Source organism: Schistocerca serialis, chromosome 6 (genome assembly GCF_023864345.2).
Source record: "Schistocerca serialis cubense isolate TAMUIC-IGC-003099 chromosome 6, iqSchSeri2.2, whole genome shotgun sequence".
In the NCBI taxonomy this organism is placed as follows: Eukaryota; Metazoa; Arthropoda; class Insecta; order Orthoptera; family Acrididae; genus Schistocerca; species Schistocerca serialis.
This window is the reverse complement of record NC_064643.1, coordinates 533,389,902-533,413,360: the sequence shown is the minus strand read 5'-3', so window position 1 is coordinate 533,413,360 and position 23,459 is coordinate 533,389,902. Positions and strand designations below refer to the sequence as shown.

General features: G+C 42.7%; 1 protein-coding gene across 1 annotated transcript in view; it reads right to left on the bottom strand.

Moving 5' to 3' along the window:
- The window catches only part of LOC126483761 (peptidylglycine alpha-hydroxylating monooxygenase), a 222,054-nt gene that overhangs the window by 19,791 nt on the left and 178,804 nt on the right, over window positions 1–23,459 (bottom strand). Inside the window, exons 7-8 of the mRNA XM_050106907.1 lie at window positions 12,202–12,347; window positions 7,085–7,227 (exon numbers count right to left, since the gene is read on the bottom strand). Coding sequence (XP_049962864.1) covers window positions 7,085–7,227; window positions 12,202–12,347 — 289 coding nt within the window. The remainder of the gene's footprint in view (window positions 1–7,084; window positions 7,228–12,201; window positions 12,348–23,459) is intronic.

The window sequence follows — 23,459 nt, the reverse complement described above, 5'->3', positions numbered from 1 at the left end:
CTGAGCTTACTCATAGAGTTGCAGCATCATGGGAAGACTGTACCAAACAAGTACTGACTCAGGAAGACATAGGCAGCAGAATACCATCTCAGCACCTGTGTCACCTCTACAGCAGAGTGAACATCTGAACAGTGACTGACAATCTCCTGCACACACTATGGGGCAGCCGTCTGCCACCACAGCTAAAAGCTATTGTTGCATCACAGACAGAGATGTCTCTCAATGCTGTTTCAGAACTGGTTAAGCACATCCTAGAAGTTATTGCTCCAAATCAACAGGTTAGTGCTGCGACAGTGTAAGGTAGTAGCACATCCATGGCCCTTACTGTCTCACTTGCAGATTACAGTGTTCTGTCTGCCGAAGTTGATCCACTGAGCACACAGACTGACATGCTGATGTCACAACGGGATCCTAGTTGCTATAGAGGAAGCAGCTATAAGTGATATAGGTGCTGTTCCTCGACTCAGTCAGTATCCAACGCTTACCTGCCAAGTTGCTGATACCACAGAAGATTCAGAGAGCAGTCTAAAAAGTGCACTAGCCCCTGCATCTACCCAAATGCAAACAATGGTTGATTGTAGACACCACCAACTGCCCAACTATGTCCCAGTGCCTATTCATTACTGACAGGGTATCAGGCTGGAATTGTTTAATAGACACAGTTTCCAGCATTAGTATCCTGCCCAGAGCATCACTGCACTGTTGCACCTGTCCACTGTGCTTAGCTTGTCTGCTGCAAATTCAGGAATTGCGACATATGGCATGCAGCATGAAGAGTTGAATTTGGGGCTCAGTCATTTCACATTGGATTTTACTGTTGCAGATGAGGCCAAAGCAATTATAGGTGCTGGTTTCCTAGCTCACTACCAGCTCCTACCAGACATAGCAAATGCCCACCTAGTGGACAATATTACCAGACTTATGGCCACTGGGGACCATTGTGAGACAGTATGTATGACATCAAGGTCATACAAGTTGCAGATGAAAAGTACCACTCACTGCTGCCCGAGTTCCTAACCTTAAGAAGACCTCCAGCTGTGCCACAGCGAATTTTGCACAATACTGTTACGCCTTCTGCACCACTTGTTAGCAGCAGACACAGTGGCTGTACCAAAGACTGAGACGGCGTGGAGTTTTACAATTATTTATTGAAATTTCTTTCCAATTTCTCTCTCGTCGTCACTGCCCAGCCCTGCGGATCCCTCCGCCTGGCTGCTGCTGTGTAGATTCTCCCACAATGCATGCAACGCGTGCCGCTGATCGCACTCGGGAGCCTCAGGCCACCAGTGCTCTGCTGAACTTGTCGCCGCCAAGCACCCCAGTACAGGCATGCCCACGGAGCCGCGTTGCCGTGAGGTCAGCTGCCAATGCCTGCTGCACCGGCGGTTGGGAAGCCGTCAGTCGCGATATCCGCAAGGTCCCGTCATGGACGGACCACGTGCTGTGGGGCCGGGTCGCCGTGAAGTCTGGGCATCAGTCCCCCGCGGCGTCTGTGACCAAGACCGCACTGCGGCCAGTCCTGTTGGAAGTTCTTGCTGTAGTTAGTCAGCCATGGTGCCAACCGAACTCAAGCCGACCTCCAGAGCTGAAGTTGATCTCTGGCGGCGAACGGATGACTCCTGCGAGCTGGAGCAGACTTCCGGAATCATCACCTACGAAGATTGAACATTCGGACATGGACCACGTCTGTCCTCAGATCTGAACTGGTTCCTAATGGCTTCTGTCTGTTGCTGCCTGTGCTCCACTATTTATATCAGGCAGGAGGACGTTTATTACACTCGGTGGTAGCCTTTTGTTATTACTCCTGCAGTATATTGCAGCGTAACTTAGCATGCTGGCCTCACTTCCCCTTACTCAGCACTCTCCAGGCTTCGCTTGGTGCTCGGTCTGTGTGCATCCTTGCATCAGTCTGTTGGTAGACTGCTGCTGTCAGCAAGGCTATCTGTGACTGCCTACTTCACAACACCTCGGTCGCCGGCACGCCTGTGTTTTGCCAATCTCCACTACGTGAAGCAACGCTTACTACATTTGGCCACAACAATACAGTCTACCATATAGAAACCACAGAGCACCAAAAGCTTAACACTCCATGCTGGCATTAGTTGCAGACTCCAGTAAGTAAGCCATTGGTGCAGCCCTCCAACAATAGGTGGACTATATGCTGCAGTGGCTGGCTTATTTTTCACACAAGCTATCACTTTCTCAGGAAAGATGGAGCACATACAATTGGGAACTTTTAATCATATACACACACTGACTACAGGCCCTTAACATATTCTCTCATGAAAAACTGCAACACTTGCTCCCTGCAGTAGTTGAGCCAATTGGAATGGCATCACCAATATAAATGTGGACTGTCTCTCCTGAGAGGCCAGTGTCTCACAGCCTGTGGACATGATGACACTTGCAAAGGTGCAGCAAGATGATCCCAAGCTACATGCCATATTGCATGACACAGAGGAATTTAAGTTACAACTATCTGGTGAGAACATGAAATTTTATTGTGAGGTGTGACACAGCAAATCACACACTTTCTTCCCCATTGCATTTCGCAGCCTGGTGGTCGAGACCTCACATAATCTTTGTCATCTTGGAGTCTGATCATCATTCACGCTAGAATCTCAGCAGTTCATGTGGCCATGGATAGAAAGAGACAGCCACGAATGGATGAGAACTTGCCAGTGTTGCCAACTTTGCACAATCATTTTGCACAACCATTTTCCACATTCATTACCCGATCTGAGAGTTCCCAGATGCTTTTTCACACTTTGCTCGTGTTCATCTTGACATGGTCAGACTACTTTCTCCATTGGACGGCTGACTTTATATATTCACAATGACCAATAGATGCACACAATGTCCTGAGGCAGTAACAACAGACAACATCTCCACAGAAGCTCTAGCTAACACTTTCACACTGATCTTGTGAGTTTCAGCTCTCCGCTCCATATCATTTTTGACAGAGGCTGACAGTTCAAGTCTGACTTGTACGCACAGTTGGCAAAGATCTGTAGCTATGTTCATCACAAGATGACCAGTTGTCATTTGGCTAGCAACAGCATGGTGGAACTCTGGCATTGGACACTGAAAACTGAGTTCAAGTGCCATAGGACATCTTGGACATCTGTACTGCTCACAGTCCTGTTGGTCTTACAAGCCACACACAAACCAGATATAGAGTCCTTGACAGCAGAGTTTGTTTATGGTAAGACACTGCACCTGCCATGGGAGTTAGTTACTGGCAGCCTACTGTTAGAAATGGTGATCAACCAGAGTTCCTTCTCAATTTATGGAAACATGAAAACCACAACAAACCTACAAAGGTCTCCAGACATGGTTGTCCAATGACTTTTGTTGAGAATAACCTCGAAGCTGTTCATACATCATGTTACATACAGACTGCATCAAGCCACCACTGAAACACATACACACCCACACACACACACGCGCACACACACACATATGCACATGCACACATACAGTCATATAGTGAATGGAAAACAGGCCACTGTGTCTCTTAGCAGAGTGAAGCCAGCTTACATTTTCAGGGGTATATCATCCACCTTGCAGTCAAGAGTTGCAACATCACGCAGATGTGACACCCTGACTTCCAGTCCTGCCACCACAACAAACTGACACAGAACCTATGTACGCCACCCACTCCATTATATGTCCAATTCCTGGTCTGCTTCAGAGAACTCCACTCTCTGCTTTCACCAAGGAGGCTCCTGTAGCGACCGCTGCACACATCAACTGCTGTGATCACCCACATTAGCTACGATTGTGCCTTCCAGAGATGAAGTTGTGGTGCAAGTTGGATGACTGTGCAGTGACAAATGAATGGCATCAACTGTCAAGTGTGTGTCCGCTGCTTGGAGCACTGTGTTAATGTTTGTTACTTACTCCTTGGAGTTCTAACTCATTTACTTTATGTTTATGCTGTTCTTATCTTGCTATTAATATAAAGCTGTATATTGACAAGTCGCTTACAGCAACAGATTCTTTCCCTTCTGTTATTTTGGATTAATAAAACCGTTCAAGCCTATTCTTAGATTGTGAGTGAGTATTTATTAAGTACATGATCTAATATTCCGGTCACAAGAAAAATCAAAGAATAAATATTTTTCCCTGATTTGTTTAATATTCTTTAGATCAATAAGTGTCTTGTACTACACACTTATTAAAGCTGCCTATGTTCTTCCTCACGGATCAAGCTATCTCCACACCGAATTTAATCAAAAGCTGATAAGTGGCTTAATCATGAAAACTTGACAGAGTTTCCTTTATATTCATAATATTAGTATGGATAAAACATTCAATTATGATATTTTTTTTCTGTGTTCTGATATTGATGAAATAAGCCTGTACAGTGCCCAAGCCATGCTCAAGCTGCCTCTGAAAATCCCATGGGAACTCGATTTGAGTTTCCTCAAAGTAATGGGGTGGTGCACAAATCCAATGGCATCCACATGCCAAGATCATACAAATGATGCAATTGATGCATTAATTTATTTTCCCCTTTTTTTTATCTGGAAGGTCTACCTCAAGTCATAGTGAGATGCAATGGGTCACAACTGACATTGCAACTGCTTACTGAATGTTTCTCTTATAACAGAATTTTGAATGTTACAGCAGCTCCAAGCTCCATTCCATCAAATTCAAGTGGACATTCAAGGGTGTGGTTTACACTTTTAAAACTTGAAATTCTCAACATGTGGCCATAGTTGCCCCTTGCACTTAATACAGTTGACTTAATGAGCTAAAAAACATAGGGTCGATGCACAGTACACCTTTGGTACACTGGTCTCAGCACACACCTTCAGACAGTTGTCAGGATGGGCATCTGCCACAGTGGTACAGAGCTCTGTAGCCGCTGCATGTTTGTGATCACAATGGACACTTGTCACTTGCAGTACTATTTCAGCCTGCTGTGACTGAGTTCCAGACTAATAGTTGTTTCATAGGGTTTCCAGTCAGCACAATACAGCAGTCAGCTTCCACTGCAGTTCATCATGCAGCAGCAGGTACAGCTACCCCAACCTGCAGTTCATCATACAGTAGCAGGTACTGCTACCCCCAGCTCCACCCCTCCTTTTCTGTCTACTGTTCCTACAATGTGTCGTATTGTTTACATTTACTGTTTATCTCATGTGGACTACTCAGCAGACATTGCAGTTAATGCTTGTGTCTTGTGTCCCACTTGATCTTGTTGCAGAAGTCCTTCACTGTAAATGGTTTTACTAAATGAATGGCTGGAGGCTACAGCTCTACAGTTTGAATTGCATAATGCTTTTCAGTGGTTTCTATAGTCTCATTGAAACAAACAGTAACAGGTATGTTCTATAAAACTATTTTTAGGTGACAGTGTTATTCAGTGATTCAGTCATATATCTCTGTAATAGATTATATTTTCCAAGATGATAATACTCCTGTTAGCATGACTGGAAAATTCAGAACCAGTTTGCAGAGCATAAGGATGAAATAATAATTTGTCTGTGGCCTGCACAACTATTGTATTTAAGTATTATCAGACCCCTGCAGCCTGCATAAGAAAAACAGCTAATCACCCAAGACAGTCTTCCAGTGCTTCTCAAGGGATTCAGTCAGTTTCTCTAAATTAACCTTCAGAAACATCAAGCGTTTCTGACTGCCGAGGATAGCCCCTACACAATATCAGAGTGTTCTTCATATTATCTAGTAAAATGTAAGTATATTCATAGCAAATCATGAAGCTTTTATCTAAGATGACTGCCTGATATCAGTGTTCTGGCTGATGGTTGTTCCTATGAGTTTGAAGTAAGTGAATGCTACATACGAGGTATGTCCACAAAGTAAGTTCCATTTGGTTGTATAAAACAAGCGTGTACAGATACAGAAAAAATATTTTTGTACAAAAATCTAAAACTGTTAAACTACTTTTCTACATAGCTTCTGAAATTTTGTAGGCACTTGTCATAGCGTGGCACAAGTTTTTGTATGCATTCTTCATAGAAGGTTGCCACCTATGTATTCACCCATGTGGTAACATGTTCTTTCAGCTCATCATCATCATCATTGAAGTGTTGACCACCAAGGACAGATTTTCGGTGTAAGAAGAGATGAAAGTCACTAGGAGCGTGGTCTGGGCTGTACGGAGGATGATCAAATGCGTCCCAGTGAAATTCCTGTCAGTGTTGTTAGTTAACATTCGCTGTGTGAGGTTGGGCATTATCATGGAAAAAAACAACACCTTTTGACAGTAATCCTCAGCGCTTGTTCTGTATTGCGTGGCGCAATTTCTTAATGGCCTCGAGTAACCAACAATTCCATGAATTAGTGGTCGTGCGATTTGCAGAACTTCCATAGCAAGGGCACTAAGTGTAAACTTATGGTTGTGCTTACTCTTCTATTCAATTGTGTGAACCTGTTCATCAGCAATGTGCATTTGATCACGTCCTTCATTGAAAAGTCTGACCTATCTTCTAACCTTTGAATCCCTCATAGCATTTTTTCCATAAACCTCACAGATTTGCTGATGAATTTCCTTTGGTTTAAATTACTTTGCATTTAGAAGACGAATTACAGATCTGATTTCACACGTGGTAGCATTTTCAATTACGGCTGACATTATAAAGAAGCACTACACAGCATACGTCAGCGGCAGTGATCTGAAAATGGCGTAATGACTTCTCCTCGAGTTAGAGTAACTGTTGTGCATGCTCGGAACTGCGATCATAGTGCTGCCGCAGATAGAAATAGAAACGGAACTTACTTTGTGGACAACCCTCGTATATTGTGATTAAACGGAAGATCTATTAAAAAATCCAACATTTGAACAAAGGAGTGGGTGGGGAGGGATTAATTCTCATCCCTTTATTAATTTAGCCAAATGAACAGCAATAAAATATTTCTTGAAGTATTTAGTTTCTTACACAGATAATCTGCTTTTCAAGAACTACTTATGCAACAATAACTATATCTGCAGAATGAAAAAAGGGTGACTATGACTTGCATGCTACTAATCTCCAACACATGCAAAGCAAAATATACAAAAATACTTTCCCAGCATTCAGAACATCAATAAGAATTATTGTATATAGTTTACCAGTCTGTCACCATGATGTATGGGTTCTGTATTGACAACCGGGTAGAACATCTGTGGTGTGAGTGGATCACGCTTTCCTAGCAGGGTCCAGTGGTCTCTACCAGATGAATCTTCACGTACTCGATACCCTGACACAACACGGCCTGGAAAACAACCAATAATCATAAGAAAACTTACATCTAAGACCAATGAAAACAACATACATTTTCACACGACAAAGTTTTTCATGACTGGTTACCTTATTTGCTGATGAATGTTTCAGGTTTTAAAGTCGTGGTCTATGAAATCTTTTTGTTCTTGACCTTTTGTTCACAGAGTCACTGAACATTTTCAGAGGTGCTCCTAAAACCACAAATTGAAGTTTTCTGAACCAAAATTTTACCTGCAATGACAAACTATTGTCCATGACTGAGCCATTCCACGAACATCTATGCTTGTCAATGTCAGAGCAGCCTTGCTGCAGTTGCTGTTTGGCTTCTTTTCTATAGCCAAGCAGGAAGTGAAGCAGCATCAGCTAGTGCAGAATCTTAGCAAGCAGTCTGCCTAGGAATGAAAAAGTGAACACACTGTCTGCTGGAGTTGGTCGGTGAGCAGCCAGTCTACACTGTAGTTACAGACATGCAACCAGTGAGCACCAAGGGCAGTACCAAGCTACAGGCAATGAGTATGAGCTGACTGGATGTTTCCCTGTATCTCTGCTTTTTACAGAGTAAGGTGCCCTGGTGGATGCTATGCCTGTCATATTCTGATGTGACACGATTTTGTCAGGAGGGTGCTCAGCTTCATTCGCAAGTAGATAAATAGCTGCTGTGCCAGTGATCACCAGAGTTATGCATTCTGTTTTGGTAGGGGCTATTTAGTCTGTATTCCTCTTTACTGCCACAGGATGGTACAGCAGTGCGATGGATACATAAGGTGTGGCTCCTCAGTGTGAGTTATGTCACTTTGTAGACATTCTGGTTGACCAATGTACGAGCAACATTGTTTTGGGTGTCACTGTGGTTTGTTACAGCATTGTCCTTTTAACTGCATCCTTCCTGTCATGTTTGGGTCATTTGGTGGTTGAGTTAATGTTGTTTCCTGACATGTGCTGATGTTCTTGTTAAACTGTGTGTGTTATTGCATTAATCTCTAGTATAATTGAGGGGCTTGTTTTGAATGCCTGCATTCTTTCTTGTTAGTCCCCCCATTTTAAAATTAGCATTAAGTTTGGCTTGTCTTTCACTAACATGTGCTTATAACCACAAGTCTTAAGTGATGCAAAGGGCTGTGACATTTTACTGAGAGAGTAATTTATGAAGCTTGCCACCATTTGATTATTTATAATAGTGCAGAGATTGATTTTAACAGATGGAGCAATATATGTGAAAGCTATTCATCTAAGGTCAGCACCATTTAATTGTGTAAATTTTGGTGTGCCAGTTGTGCCAAGGATATTTCAAGATTCAGTATGTGCCAAGTTAACTGATCTATATTTGTCATGTGTCATTTTAGAGAGTTTTGTGCCAAAGATTTATTTTTAAAGAAATTGCTACCTATTTGTAAATGTCTTGTGATTCTTAAGGGGTAAGTACCACTTGTTACGAAATTTCTGTTGCTGCAACTTTAAATATTTGTCATAACATTCTTTGTTTTGAAACTGGTCATCAGAATTCAGTTCTGTTATCACTTTTGGTGAATGATTGTGACTTAATATAATGTACCTGAAAGATTACAGTGAGCCATATTTTTTACTACCAATTGTAAGATGAAAGATTTGTTTTCTTATCGCCATATGTGATTAAATACATCTAGAGATTAAAATGCATTGTGATCAGTTACAGTGAAATTGCTGTTACAAAGAAGTGTGATGTACAGATTGTGCTTTTTTTTAATAACACTGACATTAGTACAGAAAAACAACCACCAAGCTCCACTCCCCCACAATCACACTCCCTACTAGCACAATAGCTAGGCAGAGAACCCATCAATCTATAGAAACATGGAGATACGAGGTGTGGCTAGAAAAAAACCAGACTAGTACTGGTGAAACAATAAAACGAATGCAATAAGGCTGAAAGTCGCGTGGCCTGTCACGTGACTCTCACTCCGCCTACTGCTCGAGTTTCATCTGCCTCCTGCACTCAGTCTGCCCGTGGCGTCTGTTTTAAGTTGTTGACTTTTGTCTGTGCGTCGGAAAATGTTGAGTGTACAGAAAGAACAGCGTGTTAACATCAAATTTTGTTTCAAACTAGGAAAATCTGCAAGTGAAACGTTTGTAATGTTACAACAAGTGTACGGCAATGATTGTTTATCGTGAACACAAATGTTTGAGTGGTTTAAACGATTTAAAGATGACCGCAAAGACACCAGTGATGACACTCGCACTGGCAGACCATTGTCAGCAAAAACTGATGTAAACATTGAAAAAATCGGTAAACTTGTTAGACAAGATCGCCGTTTAACAATCAGAGCAGTGTCTGAGTTAACAGGAGTTGACTTGTTGTCTTGTCGAACAAGTTTACCGATTTTTTCATGTTTGCATCAGTTTTTGCTGACAATGGTCTGCCAGTGCGAGTGTCATCACTGGTGTCTTCGCGGCCATCTTTAAATCGTTTAAACCACTCAAACACTTGTGTTCGCGATAAACAATCATCACCGTACACTTGTTGTAACATTACAAATGTTTCACTTGCAGATTTTCCTAGTTTGAAACAAAATTTGATGTTAACACGCTGTTCTTTCTGTACACTCAACATTTTCCGACGCACAGACAAAACGTCAACTACTTAAAACAGACGCCACGGGCAGACTGAGTGCAGGAGGCAGATGAAACTCGAGCAGTAGGCGGAGCGAGAGTCACGTGACAGGCCACGCGACTTTCAGCCTTATTGCATTCGTTTTATTGTTTCACCAGTACTAGTCCGGTTTTTTTCTAGCCACACCTCGTAATTTTAAAAGAAAAGAAGAACCACGAAACTTGGTGACATATGGATTGTAGCCCTACAGTATCGATAGATTGGTGTTATCTCTGACAGGTGATAGTTCAATAGAAAAGTTTCACCTTTGACAAGGATTGTCTCTGTTGATCACGATTCAGCTTCTACCATGTCCCATTTTCATGGTATTTAAGTCATTCCCTGATGATCAACCCATCAGTTAGCAAGACTAAGTGGAACCAGGACACCTCTGAAAATGTCCAAGATAGCTCTGGACCAAACATCAGGAATGCAAAAGTTTCATGGACCATGACATTACAATCTGACCAATTCACAAGCAGTTAATAGAAATTAATTTAAGATACTGCAAAAGCTTGCATTTAACAGAAACTCCCTGGAATATTCATGCTTTAAGCCATTACCCATGTAATCCAATAAGGATTCATGTTTTTGTACTATAGCTCTGGGAAAATATCACTACGGAAAGCATATAACTTACTTTAATGCAGTTGTATTACCTGACCAATCCAAAGATGGTGATGAGTAATTTCAAGCTATGAAAAATCTAGTATGGAATAATGGAATAACAACATTATGAAAAGGACAGATTGCTACTCACCACAGAGAGGAGACATCGAATGGTAGACATGTACCATGAAAAAGACTGTTACATACTATTCAGCTAACAGACTATGGTAAGCCCTTTATCAGAAGTAGATAAGACAAAACCCTTACACATTCACGCAAACATAAGAAATTTCAAGAACCTTTCAGAAATGATAATTACTAAATGAGAAATATTTGCAGATGGTTGGGTGAAACTTGTGACACGCAGAACTGAGGAAGAACAGGATTACAGATTACAGAAAGAGTATACATTTTCACCTACTATACGCACCAACTAAGCCCAACATCAAATGGCCATACTACACATTCTAGAAAACAGGAATTTGGTAGATGCAGCCAAAACTAGTTGCCTGAAAACCAAACACTAGAAAAGTTGACTGATATGGCAGCTGGACATTTTTTGAGTCACACCTACCTAGCTTCTGTAGCCCATATGTGATTGCACAAGTGTTTAAAGTATTTTCATGCACAAGGATTAAAGGTCGATGTAAATTAATCCCAGATGCTAATATTTATAACTGAGAGCTCACACCACTCATGCGTAAATGAGTTATGCGGCATAGTGGCAGAGAAAGCAAACAAGTGTAAATTTCTAGGGGTCCATCTGAACTCAAACCTCCAGTGGATTAGCCACATTAACACTGTATGTAAAAAAGTCAGCAATGGGCTGTATCTTATTAGTCAAATGTCCAAAATGGTGCCCACTCACACAAAATTGTGTATTATGGGACAATCTATCCCCGTCTTAGCTACTGCATAGAATTATGGGGTTGTGCTGCGGCCATTACCTTAACAGAGTACTATTGCTACAAAAAATAGGGTTAAGGATTTCACATGGACTACACTATAAAGACTCTTGCCATGATGTTTTCAGACAACACAAGTACTCTTTGTATCTTTATAAATTAATTACTTTTTTTGTCTCACAGAAAACTGAAGTAACTAAATGTAGTGATATACATGACCACAACACTGGGTCCAAAGAGAATTACTACTGACAAAGAACAAGATTAAAAATGATAGACCAGAGCCCATGTACTAATGGACTGATATGGTGCTCGTATAATAAACTGCCAGAGTCCATGAGAAACAGTAACAAAAGCAATTCAGATCAAAACTAAAAGAATTCTTAATTGAAAAGTGTCTCTATTCACTCAATGAATTTTAAATGGTTAAGTTTAAGAGCTGTAAAATAATGCATAAAAAATAATTGGCTGCATTAATATGTGTAAGATGCAATGTATTTTGATAAGCATCAATTTACTGTTTAATTACTACCTGTAAGAGTAAGATCTAAATGTACTTTATGTTTGTAACTGTACCTGATTTTTGCAATAGCCACCATATTGATGGCTCCATGCAAAAAAATCCAAATAAATAAATAAAATAAGTAAATATAAATCCTGGAGTGGAGGCCATTTTCAAAAATTTTTGTAAATTAGTCATTTCCCTATAATGTTTATTACTTTTTGAACACCCTATATAATTTAACTGAAATTATTACTTACATTTGATGTCTATTTTATATATTAATTACAGTAGAAAGATACTAACTTCAGAGTTGTCTCTTACCTAGGCTGTGCGTATGAGTCCGATATGCGAAGGGATGTATGGTCTTCTTTTCCTTTATAACACAAGATGTCTCCATATATTCTACACCTTGTGGTGGTATAACACCTCCAGTGCCAAGCAGGATCACACCTGCTAGCTTATTCATTCTAGAAAAAATTATATTGTAAAAATTTTCATACCGTAATGCACAGGTGGATTGGCAAATAACATATCATTACTGTACGTACTCCAAGAAAAGTGAAAACTGCAAATCAAAGTAGAAGCACATGGTGAAATATATTAGGTCCAAAATCTATGATAATGTCAACATCTAAAATTATAAGTGCCTCATAGCTTCCTGACTATACCTGGCTGACTTATTCCACCTTCCACTTCCTCAAAAACTTCCTCCACCTTCCATGAAACACATTGCTCCTGAATACCCATCCCATAACATTGTTATCAATCTTTCTGCCAAAACTCTGGCTGCTGTAGAAGCCCCAGTACTTCCTGAAGGCCTTAAAATTAGCCCAAAACCTAAGTTTAGCTATGCTGGAATTGTAAATGATATTTTTTTTCTTTTACTCATTCTCTACAGTGGAAACATTTTCTTCGCCACACATGCTACTGACAACGACTATCCAAAACCCCACACAGAACAGTTCCAATCTCCCTCCAACTATCATCCTTCTCCCCTTCCATCCAGTTCAAATGTGTGTGAATTCCTAAGGGACCAAACAGCTGAGGTCATCGGTCCCCAGACTTACACACTACGTAAACTAACTTATGCTAAGAACAGCACACACACCCATGCCCGAGGGAGTACTCGAACATCCGGCGGGAGGGGCCACGTAATTCATGACATGGCGCCTCTAACCATACAGTCACTCTGCACGGCCTTCCATCCAGTCATCCCTGGCAATCTTTCAAGACTTCTTCACTTCTCACCTGGCCTCACCTTTCTTTCCTAAAACCCCCTTAGTCAGTCCAGCATCACTCCTACAGAACACTCTGCTATCTGTGATCTGAAAAACAATCGAGGCCTTATCATCCTTGCCGCAGACAAAGGCTCCACCATGGCCATGAATCATGGTGATTGTGTGGCTGAGTGCCTCCACCAACTGTTCCACACCTCTGCATACAAACCTTACAACTACAATCTCAAGAAGACTAACAGGACCTCCAGCAGCTCCTCAAGACCTTGCATCTATCCGAAAATCCGACACTGGAATCCATCTTCTTCCTCCTCATACCAGCAACCCCACTCACTCCTACCTTTAATCTGCTCTACAAAAACAAGTCTCTCTATTGAGCATACCATTGTGGCTGCATGCCATATTCCCACAGAATGAACCTCTGCCTTTGTTGACAGACACCTCCAAACTATTGTCTGTAACATCCCATTCTTCCTTCACTGCCTTTCTACAGCTCCTGTCCCATTACCACCAGGCTCCTTGTTGGTCACTGTGGATGAGACGTACTTACACACCAATATCCCCACTACTACTACAACTACTCTCAACCTACTAACATTATTAACTATGGGAATTGCTTCTAGATTACTTTTCTTTAATGCACTTTACATCATATTTTTTATGTATTAGGTCAAAAGTAGCAACAGTGTTCTTCCTCTTAAATGACTCAACTGTTGTGATCCATTTCTTACTAAACATTATTTTACTGATTCGGTGAAAGTTATCAATTGTCCATATACTGGAATATTTAAAACCAATAGGAACATTAGTGTTAACTGGAGTTTACACCCCTGAGTGAAAAATATTTTGATAAATTATACAAGGAATGGCTAATATGGTACTGTTGCTCAAAATTTAAATATCTTGGGGGAGGGGGAGGGAGGGAGGAGGGTCCAATTTCCTGCCTTACATCTTTTCCAGGAACTGGTTAAGTCTTTTAGCACTAGAATGTATAACTCTGATCTGAACCTAAGACAGGGATGCAAAATCTCTTTGGAATTCACTCTTATTAGCAATCAAAAACACCATTAGAGAGCAAATACAAGACATATAAGTCTGGAGAGGCTTCTGCAAAATGTTCAGCTATCAACCACAGAAAACAGTCTTAGTGAATGCTTCTTTATAATAGATAACTTTTTGTTGTGCCTATCTGCGACTCAGCATCTCCACTATATGGTGAGTGACAATTTTCCTTCTCACAATACTGGATTTTCCATTGTTCAATAGTTTTCTTTTGCTACCTATGATTGAGCCATAGAGTAGTATTATGTGAAAGTACGTCAAAAACCCTGTGTACAGGTCAAAATAGTGAGAAAGATTTGTAACTGCAAACCAGGTAGAACTGATCTCTTCAGCTAACTTATTCTTGATTGTGCCACCTTAATTTTGTCCATCTAAATTTCTAGGAATTTTACACACATCTAGTGAATGTCCATTGAGTGCTTTTACAGATATTTTTAAATCAGTTCTAATTGTCTGGGACTGTAAATCAATTCTCTTTATTTGGAACTGAGTAGTATGAGTAAGATTACTGTTATAACCTTTAATCACCAATAATTGCATGGATATTCAAACACACTCACTTAGAAACAATAGCTCGTTACATGATAACAACTCAGTATCTCTTATTTGACTGCCGTGCCGTGACATGCGGCCGGCGCCGTTCGTAGCTAGGTGGCGCTCCCGCGCTCAGCCGACTTGCGGAGCGCCTCTATCGCCGTTTGCACATACTGTCGTGGCGGCACTGTTAAATTTCGTGGCACTGTCACAACACTTTTCCCCCCTTGAAAAAAAAAAAACACACTCACTTCCTTGGAGACATGCATAGTGCGGAGACATCCATGGCCTCTTGTGAGGCCCTGAGAAGATCCCGCGGAGAGACACGAGTGTATGGTCGAAAATGTCCAGGACGGAAGCTCGTGCATGGAATGTGCCTCCTGGATGAGATGATGGGTGAAAACTCCGGAGCAGCATCCATAGGTGTCGTGGACCTGGGGGTGTGCTCCAGTGAGATGGGTCCCAGAGAAGGCGGCGTCGCGACTGGGGCCGGTTCCGGCGTACTCAGAAACGGCTGCATCAACATGTACGGTAGATCAGCAGCAGTGATAGGACTGGCTTCTCGGGCTGGTGGAGGCGAAGGAAGCGGCGGTGGAGGGGCGGTGGCACCGGCGTGGCTACCACTCGTGGGCACATCTGGTCGTAATGGCGAATAACCATGCCGTCGTCCGTAGGTATTTCACAAAGCCGGCGGCCGCGAAGAGCCTTGACCACCCCTGGAATCCATTTAGGGCGAGATCCATACCCTCGTGCCCACACGTCGGCACCCACCGAGTATTTTCCCGCACTAGGGGACACAGCACAAGGCCTGACAGGGTGAAGCAGGTGCAGTAGAGTGCGCGGTTGGCGGCCATGCAAGAGTTCAGCAGGGCTGCGATCACCCAGAGGCGTGAAGCAATAAGAACTCAGAAATTGCAGCAGAGCGTCATCTGTGGAAAAATCACTAAGGAATTTTTTCATCTGGCTTTTGAAAGTGTGGACAAGGCGCTCGACCTCCCCATTCGATTGCAGATGGAAGGGCGGTGCTGTAACATGATGAATCCCTTGTCCAGTACAAAAATCACGGAAGGCCTGCGAAGAGAGCTGAGGGCCATTGTCTGTGGCGATCGTGGATGGAAGACCTTCTAGCGCAAAGATTTTGGACAAAGCCAGCGTCGTCGCCGCAGTGGTGGGCGACGGACATCGAACAACAAACGGAAACTTCGAGAAGGCGTCAATCAACAGTAGCCAATAAGTACCGAGGAAGGGGCCGGCAAAGTCAGCGTGCACCCGTTCCCATGGCTGCACCGGATCAGGCCACGGAGAGGGCATAGTACGAGGTATAGCCAGTTGTTGAGCACACTGACCACACGCAGCAACCATGTGGGCAATGTCTGAATCAATACCGGGCCAATAAACGTGCCTGCGGGCCAGGGACTTAGTCTGAGAAATACCCCAATGGCCTTCATGCAACAGTTTGAGAACATCTGTACAAAGAGAGGCTGGCACCATGACCGGTGGAGATGCACCATCCGTGGCCAGAAGAACAACACCATCACGAACAGACAGATGAAGGCGCAAGGCATGGTAGTTGCAAAGGGGATCTGATGCCCGGCCCTTGGTCCTGCCCGGCCAACCCCGTTGAACAAAACCGATCATCTGACGCAGGACCGGGTCCCGCGCAGTAGCCGACGCGACCTGCGAACCTGTAAGTGGAAAACCCTCAACCGCACGACGTTCTTCCTCATCAATGTGGAAACAGAGTAGTTCATCGTGATCGAAAACCGGGTCGGGGCCCATCAGCAATCGCGACAATGTGTCAGCATTGGCGTGCTGGGCCATGGGGCGATAGTGAATCTCATAGTGAAAACGAGACAAGTATAAGGCCCAATGTTGCAGGCAGTGAGCAGCCTTATCCGGAAGCGATGCTGATGGGCTGAACAGAGACACCAGCGGCTTGTGGTCGGTGATGAGGTGAAACTTCGAACCATACAAAAAAACGCTGAACTTTTTTAGAGCATAAATGATAGCGAGCGCCTCCTTTTCGATTTGAGAGTAACGCCATTGCGCATCGTTGAGGGTCTTGGAAGCATAGGCAATGGGTCATTCCAACCCATCCTCATACCGATGGGCGAGAACAGCCCCTAGGCCATACTGTGACGCGTCAGTTGCCAGAACCAAGTGCTGACCCAGACAGAATGTGGCAAGACAAGGCGCCGACTGCAAATGAGCCTTCAGGTGGACAAAAGCCTGCTCACACTCGTCGGACCAACAGAAAGGGACGTTTTTGCGTAACAGTTGATGCAGAGGATGAGCTACCGCCGCCGCGGATGGAATGAATTTGTGATAATAAGCAATCTTGCCTAGAAACGCCTGAAGTTCTTTGACCGTAGACGGCCGGGGTAGATCGTTAATGGCCGCAACATGCTGACGTAGAGGACATATACCCTCACGGGACAAGTGGAAACCAAGATACACAATGGAGGGTTGGAAGAACTGTGACTTGTCCAGATTGCACCTCAACCCAGCTGAATGCAAAACCCGAAACAGTGAACGCAAATTGCGAAGGTGCTCCTCAGTGGAGGCCCCTGTAACAACAATGTCATCCAGATAGTTTATGCAGCCGGGAACGGAAGCCGTGAGCTGTTCCAAAAACCGCTGAAAAATGGCCGACGCGCTAGCGACACCAAATAGTAACCGCTGGTACTGATACAACCCACAAGGAGTGTTGATGACGAGAAATTCCTTGGAAGAAGCATCCAACGGCAACTGATGGTACGCCTCCGATAAGTCAAGTTTGGAAAAGAACTGGCCCCCAGCGAGCTTGGTAAATAACTCCTCAGGACGGGGAAGAGGACAAGTGTCAATGAGGCTCTGAGCATTGACAGTGGCTTTAAAATCACCACACAATCACAGACTCCCGTTTGGTTTAGAAACCACCACGATTGGCGATGCCCATTCGCTTGAGGTAACAGGCAGGAGAATCCCTGAAGCTGTTAACCTGTCTATCTCAGCCTTGACAGGTGCACGCAACGCCACCAGAATAGGGCGTGCCCGGAAAAACTTAGGGTGAGCTGTAGCTTTAAGAGGAATGTTGGCTTCAAAATCCTTGGCACGACCCAGATCAGCAGAGAACACGGACGAAAATTCAGAACACAATCCATCCAGCTGTTGATACGGAATATCCTCAGATATGAGGTGCATCTCATCATCAATAGAGAACCCGAACAACTGGAAAGCATCATAACCGAACAGGTTTTCAGTGCCCGCATGATCCACCACATAAAACGTGAGGGGCCTAACAACAGACTTGTAGGCAGTGGAAGCATCAAACTGGCCAATGATAGGAATTTTCTGTTTATTATAAGTTCTCAGATTTTGCGTAACTGGAGACAAGGGAGGGGAGCCCAACTCCAAATATGTGCGAGAATTAATGAGAGTTACTGCAGAGCCAGTGTCCACTTGCATGTTAATGTCTTTATCCAGAACACAAACAGTAATAAACAACTTATTTGTTTGAGAAAGCACACAGTTAACATCCATGTCCGATGCCTCGTCCTCGTCGACAGGTACTTTAGGGGAATGATACACAGAAGCAATGTGGCCTTTTTTCCTACATGAATTACATGTGGGCCAACATTTTGGACACGCGGCCCGATCATGCTGTATGAAACAACATGGACAAGAAGCAAGTGTGGAACGAACATGCTTCTGTGGTTGCTGTTTTTGCTGCGAGCGTTGCGGCCCAACGCGACGTCGTTTACACGAGTGAACCACCGCCACATCTTCGTTCTCCAGTGAAACAGGCAAATTGTCCGTGTTGAAAGTTGACTGTACAGCGCCTACATCACACCACGCGTCTATTTGCGCGCCAGCTGCGTGAGACACTTCAAAAGATTGAGCAATGCTTAGAACTTCCGACAACGACGGGTTTGGCAGTTGTAGGGCACATTGCAGAACTTCTTTATCAGGAGCAAGCCGTAGAATAGCATCCCTAAACATTGAATCAGCATAAGATTCATGATGAGTGTCCATGACAAACTGACATTTCCTACTCAGACCGTGTAGTTCCACCACACAAGACCGGTAAGATTGATGGGGCTGTTTACAACACCGGTAGAACGCCACGCGGGCAGCAACAACGTGCGTGTTTTTTCGGTAATAGTTAGACAATAAGTCACACATTTCTTGGAAGGATAGAGGGGCAGGTTCCCACAGAGGGGCTAACTGAGATATCAGCTGATAGAGCAGTGGGGAAATCCAAGATAGAAATAACGACTTACACATAGGAGCGTCGACAACGCCAAAAGCCAAGAAGTGTTGCCGCAAACGCTTCTCATAATCCCCCCAATCTTCAGCGGCCTTATCGTAAGGAGGGAATGGAGCCGGAGAAGAGGAAGACAGACGATTAGTAAGCGATGTTGACAACGCCTGAATAGCAGCCATCAGCTGTGTTTGTTGTGCCTGAATAGCAGCTGTCAGCTGAGTTTGTTGTTCAATGAGCACTTGCATAAGCTGTTCCATGTCTGCCCCGTCACGAACACACAAATCGACAATGCAGTGAAAATATCCCATCCTCGTCGCCAAAAAGTGTTATAACCTTTAATCACCAATCATTGCGTGGATATTCAAACACACTCACTTAGAAACAATAGCTTGTTACATGATAACAACTCAGTATCTCTTATTCAACTGCCGTGCCGTGACATGCGGCCGGCGCCGTTCGTAGCTAGGTGGCGCTCCCGCGCTCAGCCGAGTTGTGGAGCACCTCTATCGCCGTTTGCGCATACTGTCGTGGCGGCACTGTTAAATGTCGTGGCACTGTCACAACAATTATGAGTTAATAATTTCGTTGATTTAACAGTGGGTACTTGGTTAATTCATTTATGCTTAAAACACAAGCTGTCAGAGACGGCAGTGATGTGTATGTAAGGCGTGCTTGCTTGTGTGTCAATGTGTGTGTATTCTCTATTTTGAAGAAGGCTTTGGCTGAACGCTAAATGTGTAACAATCTTTTTGTTAAGCCTGGCTGCGACTCAATGTCGTCTTTACAGTGGGTAGCAATTTTCTTTTCCTTATATTGTTGATATTCCAACCTGTTGTTGTCATTATTTGATTTAAACACATTTATTTGCCACTTCTTTCACCATTTATTTTTGTGATCTACATTTCAGATTGCTAGGTAGTACTGCTAGACAATGGGCTAATAACCCCAAACCCAGGCAACAAAAAATAATAATTCATGACACAAGGGGCAAATTAGTGTGCTTTTTCAATATTATTAATTAAGTTGTTTGCTGTGAATTAGTTGTAATACTAGTTCCACTATTCTCTTGACTGCTTCTCACACAGATATGTTTGGGTCCTTTGTCAGTCCTGTATCTCACATATGTATTCTGCTATGTGAAGTATGTACCACAAAATTTTAATTACTTGTAATAAGCTGTCTATTCACTTGTAAGTATTTCTACTTAGTAAGATAATTTAATTATTGCATGTTATTCATATTTGGTCTGTACCTTTTGTATGTATTCTGCTATATGTAGTATGTACCACCACTGTCATCTCTCATCACACCCCACCTTTTTTATATTTTGTCTATATATCCTATATGTATTCTGTTATGTGAGTTATGTACCACTACTGTCATCTCTCATCATACACCATCTTAGCATAATTTTCAAATTGACTAGTCCTATGTTATGGTGTGCTTTGCTGTACAAATTGTATGATCTATAGGACCAAAAATAAATAAATGATTGACTGATTGACTAACTGACCAACTGACTCAGTCAATCAATCACTCTCACATACACATCACATTTCATAAACCCCATATTGAGAGTTTTCAATGATGAGGAAAAAGTCAGTTTATACATTAACAGGCAGAAGCAGCCACTGCACGCTACTACACTAATAACAAATTATGCTCTGGCAATTATGGGAATTACTTCTAGGTTATTTCATATCTGTATATTAGGAGAAAAAGCCACTGCTTCTTCTCTTACATTACTCAGCTTCTCTTTTTATGTAATACTTCAAACAAAGCATTTAATTTACACAGACTGTCCCCAGTTGTTGATATACTTTCACAGTCACGATCTGTTTAATACAAACATTAGAGTTGTTTGGAATTTACATAACTGAGTCCAAGTGTTCTGAGAAATTTTGCAAGGATTATCTAATGAGCTACTCTTTTACATTCTTTCTGAACATTTGGGGATTTTTGATTTCCTGCCTGGTGTCTATTGGTGACATTTCACCACAGTGTAAGACTCCATTCTGAAACCTAGAATGGGATGCATAGTCTGTATGGAAATTATTTCTAGAACTATGGTAGTGAATTGTGAAGTTCATCCTAAATTCCCTCTTTCTATTAACCACAAATAGCATTACAGAGTGGGGGCTTGTATTGGTATGGGAGTGTTAGACTCTAGTTCCCTGGAGAGGCTTTTTCAAGTTGTTCAGTTATAACTTCACATCATATTCCTACTATATGATTCTATAGGATAAATATTTTTGACCTTAGTTCCATTGGTTCAGATCATGCCCTAGGGCAATACTGAGGAAATATGCAAAGCATGCTAGCAATCTTGTCTGCAGGTCAGCACAATGACAGAGATTTCTAAGGGCAAAGTAGACATTATTGCGCTTTTTGGTTAGCTCATCCGTGTGCTGTTGCCACCTCAGTTTATTATCCATCTAAATGACTAGAAACACATGGAACCTCAATCAATGTATGGCCATTCATCTCCACTTCTGACCCCTGTAAGTCATTATTATCTGTTGGGAATTGGAAAATATGAGATTCTGAAAACTTAAGGGTTAAGCTATTTGCTGTTAACCAATTCGATTATTCTCTTGGCTCTGTATGGTATGAATGTGTGTGTGTCCTTTGTAAGTATAGTCATTGGGACACCGGCATGAGTAATACCCTAACCAGAGCACAAACTTGGTTGAGTTCAATATCCGGGTGGACTCCAAAGAAGTCGTTTCGGTTTAGAACCTTGTAGCATGTGGCTGTCTTGTATGTAGGGTTATGAGCAAAAAGCAGTAATGTCTTATAAATATGTTGTCTCCACTATTGGTACAATCCTTGCACCTAATATGGAAAGCTACTACATTGGTGACCCAAAGCATAACATGACGGGGGAGCCATTTCATTCAGTATTGTGATAATACGCAGTAACAGTGCAGCCATCTTGCATTGGTTGCACCACATCACCAGCCCCTGGAGGCCATACCTCAACAATTAGTGGGAGTGATGTGCATCATCAGTGTAATAACTGTCAAGCAGTGCTCAAATACCAATAAATACAACCACAGATGTTGCTCCTCATAATGACACGAACTCTGGCACTTGACAATGGCCACCATCAAACAGTCTACTGTTTGAGTTCATATAAGATTCAACATCAAGTGCATCAGTTCACAATTCAGCAGGATAGGTCAGACTAAATATGAACAATAATGTGACTCCCATGCCAACCTCGTCAACCATGTTGCAAACACTGTTAGGAAAAACAACTGGTACATACGGCGCAGTGAATTAGACCACACACTACCCAGATACGATTACCGGATTCACAACCATGCCATGACTGCTCCATGATACTTTGCCAGTTACACCATTTTGCATGACAACTTCAGTGCAACCACAACTCTGTCATACTTCAGTTCAGAGACTCAGGACACAACACAAGATGTCGCTGTTCCAGCTGGAACAATCAGCACTTTGGTTTGCAACAGTAAAATGCATGTTTCCTTCATTGAGAATTTTGGATAAGAATCTCACTTTGTGACAATAATTTGCCACTTACTAGAGTAAGCTGAAATTATCAGTTATGTCATCCCTGTGCTGCCCCAACAAAACAAATCTGAAGTGACAAAATCTGACTTGCCCCAATGCTTGTTACTCACCACAGAACAACAACTGAAATAGGAAATAATGATGAACCAACCAACAAGATATCATCCCAGCTGTGGCACTGGTTATTGACATTACTCTATGCAAACCTCATGCCAGACACTGCATTATGGATGCTGTGGATTGTCAAGCTTCCTGCCCAGCTACAAGAAGTGTTCAGTTACTAATGCAATACATTTTTCTTAAAGCAGTTTGGTTTCATTCAGGAGTCTAAGACAACACATTATACCCTAGACTTTTGGCTAACATACCCTTTTTTTCAACATAATGTCTGTTTGATGTGACGGCCTTATGCCAACTTACTGAAAGAGCCTTTATGCCTGCATAGTACCACTCTACTGGTCAACGTCAGAGCCAACATCTTGCTGCATTAATAACCTCCCCATCATTCATGTACTGCTTCCCACAGAGTGCACTCTTCTTTGGCCCAAACATTATGCCACATCTTTCATTGTGCCACACACCATTGAGTAACCCAACTGGTGGACAAGCATGTTAGCACTACCAACAAAGACATCCATTAGTGCAGCAAGGTGTTCGATTGTGATCCATCCATCACCTCCAATGAGTGTGTCTGCATGTTCCAACATTGCAGGAGTCACAGCTGTGTGTGGTCAGCTGGCACATAGGAGGTCAGACAGATTTGTGCAACCTTGCTCTGATTATGACAGATGCCTCGCCCAAAGGCTCCTCCTGCCTTTCTTCACTGTCAACTCTCTGTACACATTCTGCAAGCTCCTATAATTATCTGCAATCATCTGATTTTCACAAAAAGAAACTTCATGACAGTGCTCTGCTTGAAACACACGTCCATTACATATGCCATTTTGAAGGCTACATAT